Raw genomic sequence first — 8,702 nt, 5'->3', positions numbered from 1 at the left:
AGTCGGTTAGATAAATTATCAAATCTGGTGGAACTTTCATTTTCTTAATATTTCAATTTTTTTATGAAGGCGCACTTGTTTTGGAATCACATGCACTTATCATTCTAGCATAATCCAATAATTTGGACTGAAACACTCACTTGTGAGTGAAATGGCTTAAAAAATTTCAATAAAAATGTTAGTCAGGAAATCGATGTTGAAATCAAACATATTTTAATAATAATTTTTTATTAGTTCATATCTCAAATTCACGCAGATTCTACAGAAACAGTATCATTGTCTACAGTAGCTCCTGGAGCCGGATCGTCTCCTTGGGGTCCACTCGAGGCTGGAGAATCAGCGGATTCAACAGGAGGTTGACCTTGTTCTGGAGCTTGTTCTTGAACAGGAGATTGTCCTTGCGATGGAAACGAGCCGAAGATTGGGAATTGAAAAGCAGGATTGTAAGAAGCAATACCTGCTGGAGCTTGAGCTACAACTGAACTACCACCAATAACTCCGGAGTAAAGTGGAGTATTCACCACAGAGGGAGTGTAAAGAGGCTGAGGAATCACTGAATGTTGGTAGACGTGTTGTGGGTAAGCGTAGGCTAGAGGTGATTGGTACGATAAGATGGGTTGTGGTACTTGATGTACGTAGGGTACTGAACGCTGTAGTACAGGTGCCAAGGATGGTAGAGATGTGTAGGTCTGGTATGTTGATGCTCTTACTATCGTAGGAGATGAAATAAACCCACAGTTGACAAAGCCAACGGTGAAGATGGTACAAATAGCAATCAGGACCTGAAAATATGAGTAAAATCAGTTTTTCATTTATCAGTTCTTCATTTATCAGTTCCTTTGCAAGAATGCAATTCTAGTGTAACATTGTAGTGATGAAGTGAATCTATTTGTTACATTTGAAATTGAAAAGTAGTAGATTGAAGTATGGTGTGTACTAAAATATAATGTAATGTCTTTCTCATCTAGATATTATTCGTTTCTCATGTATAATTTCATCCTCATTATAGAATTTCAAATTCAGAAGAATAGTAGTGGAAACGTGCGTAATTCATCTGAACTGAAGCTTCCATTAGAACTTCGAAGTGAAACAATAAACTAAAAAAAATATTTCAAGAATTATTCACCCATATATATATATATATATATATATATATATATATATATATATATATATATATATATAGTATTTCGTAGAATCAATGCGTATCAAAGCTGAGTTAATAATGAAATTATATATGATATATGACTGAATGGAAATGATTCCAAATATTTAAATATAATGGAAACCCTTTCAATGAGAGTTCCACTGACTTCTTGAAATGACGAACTTCATTATTCTACATGTTATTTGCTGTTGAAAAGCTTGAAAAGGGAATATGGGTTTGAATGAATGAATAATGGACCGATAGTTGTTCCACAAATAACACAAAAAAGGATTCCGATATTACCAGATATTGCAAATATCCACCAGATCATGTTCCAAAATATAGCTTTTGAAAATTTTATTTTCTCGAACCCGATATGGATATGTTATTATGCAAAAATACATTGGCTTGCCTTGAACTAATTGACGTAGAATGTTCAAACCATAATTATCCCTCAAGGATTCATTTGAATAGTAATATTTAATTTTGATATGCAGCTTTCAGTAATTGATGGCTGTAGTATATTGAGATGCGTCAGATTTCAAATGATGAAATTATCAAAATGTTACCCAAAAGAGAAGCATTCTGTAAATTGTAATTCGTGAATGCAATTTTCATCCACGCTAACAACTCCAACTCAAAAAATTCAGATGACTTTTTATTGCTCTTGATTATTGATACATCATAAAAAGTTGGTCCTGATGACTAACTACTAGAAATTTACCAAAATGTAGTAAAAAAGTGACAATATTCGGAAAGAAGGAGAAAAACAATCAGGTTCAAATCAAAAAGATATATTGATTATTGATTATGGGTAGGAATTACTTTGAGATACAAACTAGAAGATAAAAGATTTCACGAAACAACTATTTTCATATTAGCAGTTAATTACACGAAAGAAAATGTACTTTGAAACAACTACTCCAATATGAATCATAAATTATATGAAAATCACTTTTTTATTCAGTTTGTACTTCAAAATTTAATTTTCGTTACGAAACTGAAATACATCTCATTCATAGAAACGCTATAAAATATATATGTGAAAGAGTTTGTAATAGTCGAACGCCTTTCTTCACTGACCTCCGATACCATCATCAACCAAAAATCGAGAATTCATTATTACGGTTTTAGGTGAGAACAGACAATCTGCGTGAGGTCGCTATATTTACATGTTGGTACATTAAACACTGCAGTTTCCAAACTTTTTCATTTGCACAACTTTCACACCTGATATAAAGCACACTTTGTATGAATGTGAATTTGATCAGAGCGTGATTTTTTACGACGATTGTGAAATTTAACACGGGCAGCAATTCGTTTGAATGATACCGCCCATGATTTCTACTGGAAAACACAATGTCATCAAAAAACTCTAGATATTTAACATAAGCTATACTCATCGTTTGACTGCATCAAGACGATGAGTCTCTACTTCTTGCATTTTCAGTTCGGGATAATTATAAACAATAGGTGAAAAACCTTGGCTGGAAACCTTTCAACATTTTATAGAATCCTTGTGGTACTTTTGTGAAGAGCTACAGTTCTTGAGAAGATGTTCATTAATCAAATCAAATCAAATCAAATCAATTTTATTTCTTTACGTATATATATAGTATATAAGTGAATACAACTTATCACACATAAGATGACTAATTAGGTACATGGTTCGTTAGTTGTTTGAAAGTATTCATTCATGGAGTATAAACATTTTTCAACTAAATGAAGTTTTAAATATTTTTTGAATGTATTCTCACGTTCCAGACCTTTCACCATGGACAGTGTCAGTCGCAGATCATTGTTACGACTGGTGTTATAAGAGTGGAAGTCTCCATTGCATAAAAAAGAATGGTCATGTTTGAAAACGAATACACAAATTTCAAATACATACAGACTCGTACAGGTGAGAATGTTGTAATTTTCGACGAGATTACGACATGAGTAGTCACTTTTGACACCAGCTCTACATCTTATAATTTTTTTTTTGAGATATAAAAACTTTCTGCGAGTGAGAAGAGTTTCCCCACAAACACGTTCCATACCTGAGGCGGCCTTACACTTGTGCATAATACAAATTCATCAGTTGCTGTGGAGTCAATACGTGTTTGAGATTTCTAAACATATAGTAGATCGATGAGAGCTTAGAGATATCAATAACTTGCATATATAATATTAATAGTGAAAAATAATAGTCTACATGAGATTTTGTTTTCGATTTCAATTCATTGTCTTGTGAAACTATAATAATTAAAAAAAACTGACACCATACGATATATTACTACTATGTCTTTTTGATGATTTTGTTGTGGCATTTCAAAGAAACACCCGAAGAAGCTTTCGTTGCGTTTTTGTGAAACCGTTTGGTGAAAAAAAATTCAATCGTATATTTTGACGAAACTCTTTTTTAAGTTTGGTGAATATGTCTGAAGAGAAACAATGATTTGAATATGATTTGAATGAAATAGAAAGTTATTTCAAATGTTTCATTAACTTTTTATTAATAATTTCCCAATTGGAGTTGTTATGACAATATGCTTGAATATGCTAGGAATATGTTTTTCTGTGATGAGAATTTGAATTGCAATAACTGAACACTTCGAGTCAGAGTTTGATCATTCCTTGAGTTATTCACTGACAATAGAAAAACTATAGTAATCATGCTTAAAGAACATAAATGTATTATACACTTACCTTCATTTTGTGGACGAATTTTCTTGATCAGATAGTCTTTTGATGAATGTCAGCAATCAAATTCACCTTTTATAAACCAAACCTACCCCACCCAAAAGAAGCAAACCAAAATATCTATGGGACACGCCCAAAACTGGCTCTTGACATTCAACTGTTTCCTCATTATTGCTAGTTTCATATATTAAGTCGAGCAACCGTTTGTTATTTCAAACCAGTATTGTTTTTGAATAAATTTTCGCTTGTTCCACTCTGCCAAGCCCTGAATTGGATTTATATCATCGATCGCTATAATTTCGATTGCGCCATTAAACATCCATCTTTACTTTAAATCGCTAATTGAGTTGAGGAACCTTGGGGTTTGTTGAGCAGGATGATCAGGGGTAATTATATTGTCGATAGTAAAACGCAAATTGAACTGGGATTTTTTTTTAAGACGGACAGAGAGTTGATAGGACAATAATATGTTCTTCAAAAAAAAAAACTATTTCAATAGTCCCCTTTGATGACCTATATATCCTATCGTGTATTTTTTTTACATAATATTTTCCTGAGTTTTGGGTGAACAAGTGAAATTGTCAACTTGTTTAAAGTATTTTTGATGATAAAGGATGTATAGTAAGTATTTCCCTACAGTTTTTTCTTGAAGTGGTTGGCTTCATAAACAAAAACTTCCACTTTTTTTATTGTATTCTGTGGTATATACAAGATCGCTGGTATGGAAACGGTCTATTATCTCCCAAAGTAAGATAGCTAGCAAAAAATTTTAAGGTACAAAAGTTTTAGGGTTTTTCAAAATCTATCACACTGAATGAAAATTTAGTATCCACGATCAGTCAGAAAGCTTTGAAGAAATAAAGTAAAGAAGTAGCTTTTTCTTTGATAGAAAACCCTATATATCATTCCATATTTTAATTATCCTCGAAATTCTGAACAAAATTGATATAGCACATCAATTTCTAAATTCAACCGTTTTTGAGATATTGAATTCTGTGAATAACTTTTCAGTACTCTCAAATTTATTGAAGAAAAATACGAAATGATAGATGTTTATCATGAAAGTCACACAAGGTGGAGCATGTGGATATGCTTACAATTAAATTAGATTTTTTTTACAGATAATACAAAAAAGTATAATTGTTCAGGGTTGATAAAAATGCATGTATTTTTCAATGAATGTCCAGGATATTTAAAATTATATGAAAACAATACCAGGAGAAAAAGAAAAAAAAGAAGTTGATAAGCAACAAATTTTGTCTTTGGAATACTATTTGATGAAGTGGTCAAATTGTTTACCATTCACCTCCTGATAGTAATGAACTCGCTGAACAAAATTTTGTATTCAATCTAAAATCATGTGAGGAGGAATAGTAGAAAATTCATGCCTTATTCTTTCTTGCAATTCTTCGATATTTGGCGGCCTAATTTCGTAGACTACATTTTTTATGTGACCCTACAGAAAAAAGTCAAGTGGGGTCATATCAGAAAACGTAGCTGGCTCACCTACGCCTAATCCATTTATCAAGAAAAGTTTCATCTAGATATGCCCGTAACTCACGCCCATGTGGAGGGGCCCCATCTTGTTGAAACTATATTTGTTCTGCCGGCAAATTGTGATTGTTATTAATCAAAAATAATAGTCTTACCTCTGGAATAATATGCTGTTGTAAAAGTAGATAATATAATTCAGAGGTTGAATTTCCGTTTATTAAATGGGGTTCTATGACGTTCACCAATAATTTCACACCAGACATTTACTTTTTGTGGCCGTTAAATGTGAACTTCCTCTATCCAATGTGTATTTTGGTCTGACCATTACAACAGTTGTGTCGATTCATGTGCCCATTCAAACAAAATGTAGGTTCGTCAGAAATCGATATGTGGTCGACAAAGTTGACATTTTAATTTAATTTATCCATAATGACTCGATTCTACTATCAAAATTGTCTTCATTCGATTCGTGTATCAAATGAAGTCTTTGTGACTAATCCTGTATACTTAATTTTTATTTATTGTGATAAATTTTGGAAAACCCCAAAACTTTTGTATCCCAACATTTTTCGGTAGCTATCTAACTTAAGGAAATAGTCGACCGTTTCCATACATATCAGAGACCCTCTATAATCCTTCATTGAAGACCAACAGAAGTCGCCCAATAACTATGGGTTTCAACATCCCTTATGCTTCATTAGTAACTTGTTTTCATCGTTCTGATGCCTATAACATTTTTTGTGATCAATAAGTTAGTGGACTCACATTTTCAGAAAATGAAAAGGAAAATGAAGGCAGTATAAATAATACTTTTTGTTGAATAATACATTCATAACCTTTTGAGCGGTCACCTTTAAGGTTTTCATGATATCTATCTTTGTTTATCATAAAAATTTTTCCTCAGTACTCACAAAATACTTTCAATTTTTTCTTCAAATGTTTTTGAAAACAGAAATCATTCGATTTTTTTGACGAGTTCATCATCTTATTTGGTCCGTGATGAAGTTTTTGAATTTTTTTCGATGAATGTATTTCACTGCTGAAGTTTTGAAGCAAGAGATTTTGCTTTTTGATTGGATAATGCCAATTCACGTTAGTAAAAATGTTGGTATCATAACGGATGTTCTCAGAAATTTATGGATCAATTCAGGAGAGCAATTATTATCATCAAGAGGCATTTTCAGGTTTCCAATAGCACTCGATACCGTCATGTGGAATTGTGTTAACTGGTATACTGATTTGAGATTTATGAAAATTAAATTCATTATTACATTTATTTCATGAGAAATGAGAAATTAAATTTTCTATTCTTACTACTTTCATATGTATATGTATATCATTGGTAAAAATAGAGAGTTTCATTTTCCACTTTCCATGATGATTTCCTTCCACGTAGTAACGTCAATTAATTTACATATATTCCACTTTGATGTACCTACCTCCAATATATTCCATGTCGTGTCCATGTTTCCGTTCTTTTTTTTTGAATATTAAGAAAAGCATCTTGAAAAATATAACAATAAAAACAATAAAGCAAAATTTTTTCTGTCGAGTTTTAAAAAAATAATATCCCAGCCTTTCTTCTGGTTTCAGTAAATTTCAAGACGTATGACTTAGACCTGTCCCGAAATATTTGGTATTTGTCATATAATTCTGTCGAAAAAACGTATTATTTTCTCCATTGTTGACCTTAAACAGTTGGAGTTTTTTTTCTCCAACACCAAACCGTTATTTCAACACCTCGACGAGTATTTTGATCACCAAGTGATCATCTTCGAGAGGAATATTTGATCTTCCTCTTGAAGAGTTTGATCAGAGTTTTATTACCAGATTTATAGTTGGAGTGAAATGAATTCGCATTCACTAGAGTAATACCAAGCAAAAGCTATGTATGTTAAAATCAATTCTAACTCCGGGAATGAATATATTTTCTTGATTCTGAATTTTAAACGCCGGTCCTGTGTCTCATACAATGTAACTTCTTCGGCCAGACCGTAAGAGTGTTTATATAAAAATTCATCTGCGTGTTTTGGCCAGACGCATTGTCATAAAAAATACTTACTTATCCAAATTTAGGAAAAGAAGGCGGGGGAAAGAGTTTCTGCGAGAGGCACGGGGATTTGGCCACTTTAGCCCGTCGAGACGAGTTCGAAGGGGTCATCCCTCAGCCTTTGAGTCTGAGGATGGTGGCTTGAATTGTGTAGTTATTTTTTATCAAGCACGAGGTGCGAAATTTCAGGGAAATCAGTTGCAAAATCGTAAGCCGATACTTGTTACAGGAAAATTTAAAATTGAAATGTTTGTGTTGAAGACACACCGGATCAACGGAACCTAGGGGTTGACCATGAACCACCGAAGAGGCGTTATGTAATTGTTTTTTTTTCATAAACTGATCAGTTGATATAGAGAGGAAGAGTTCACATATTATTTTGTCTGAGTTCACTCCTCATTTGCAAAGAGATTATATATTGTTGGTTTCCTAGTGTGGGTTGTTTAGCTAGAGTTCAGATTACATTTCAAAAAGGAAGCAAATTTAAGGTTATACAGTACTCTCCCTGAAGTAAAAGTAAAACTAAAAGTATTTTATATTGTAACTTAGCTAAAAGCTATTTTATTACACCAGGTGTAATTTCAATTTTTGTTAATTTTTGAGGTAATTCAGTCTTCATATTTCTCACGTATACATCCAAAATCTCATGCCAGCCAAATCATGTATATGTTTTTTAGTTTTTTTTTTTGAATTTTTTTCTAGCTATACAGTTTCGATAAATCTGAAGCAAGATATACTGAATTATTTCTCAACTTCGTTGAAATGTTATGCTCATGAAAATTGTAACTATGTTCAAGAATATTTATCGATGTCAATGGAAAGAATATAAATAACTACATCTAGAATCATAATAATTCATCACTTTCAATAGGAGAGACCAAAAACTATATACCAAGTCTTGTATTCTGAAAAATCAAGCAGATGAATTCTTGATAAACATTCTTGAAACTATATAATCAACAATTAGACATGATTCTGAAAACAAGCGCAATATTCGTCAAGGGGGTGGTAGTAGAAGATTTTTTTCGCGAAATGAAAATTTTGAAAGATCGACTTGGTTTCGATACCATGGAAATATTTCATATACTATTTGATATATTTATTCATCTGCCATTTTTCAATAATGCCTTTACAGTTTTCTATAGAATTGACCCCTTCGAAAAGAATCAGACCTCAATATATGGAACAGATATATTTCATGACAGTTTTCTTTTCAACGTTACTACAGATAACTAAGGATTGTGGTTGTTTTTCCAATATGCTCAATTCATAATTTCGCTCGAAAAAAAATATTTTTCATCTACTCTTATGGATGAAGAAGTGGGT

At 32.3% G+C, this 8,702-nt stretch overlaps 1 protein-coding gene across 1 annotated transcript; it reads right to left on the bottom strand.

Annotated features, from left to right (window-relative positions):
• Nucleotides 1–211: 211 nt before the first annotated feature.
• LOC141485374 (uncharacterized) lies at nucleotides 212–3,975 on the bottom strand. Its single transcript, XM_074181884.1, has 2 exons — nucleotides 3,839–3,975; nucleotides 212–782 (listed from the first exon to the last, which is right to left on the bottom strand). Exons 1-2 carry the CDS (start codon nucleotides 3,842–3,844, stop codon nucleotides 249–251), a joined length of 540 nt encoding a protein of 179 aa, XP_074037985.1. The 5' UTR covers nucleotides 3,845–3,975; the 3' UTR covers nucleotides 212–248.
• Between the last annotated feature and the right edge of the window lie 4,727 nt (nucleotides 3,976–8,702).

This window comes from Leptinotarsa decemlineata, unplaced genomic scaffold (genome assembly GCF_025532065.1).
Source record: "Leptinotarsa decemlineata unplaced genomic scaffold, Ldec_3_MD MMD2_tig00026317_RagTag_RagTag, whole genome shotgun sequence".
Taxonomy (NCBI): Eukaryota; Metazoa; Arthropoda; class Insecta; order Coleoptera; family Chrysomelidae; genus Leptinotarsa; species Leptinotarsa decemlineata.
The sequence above is the reverse complement of the archived record's forward strand: the minus strand, read 5'-3'. Positions and strand labels throughout refer to the sequence as shown.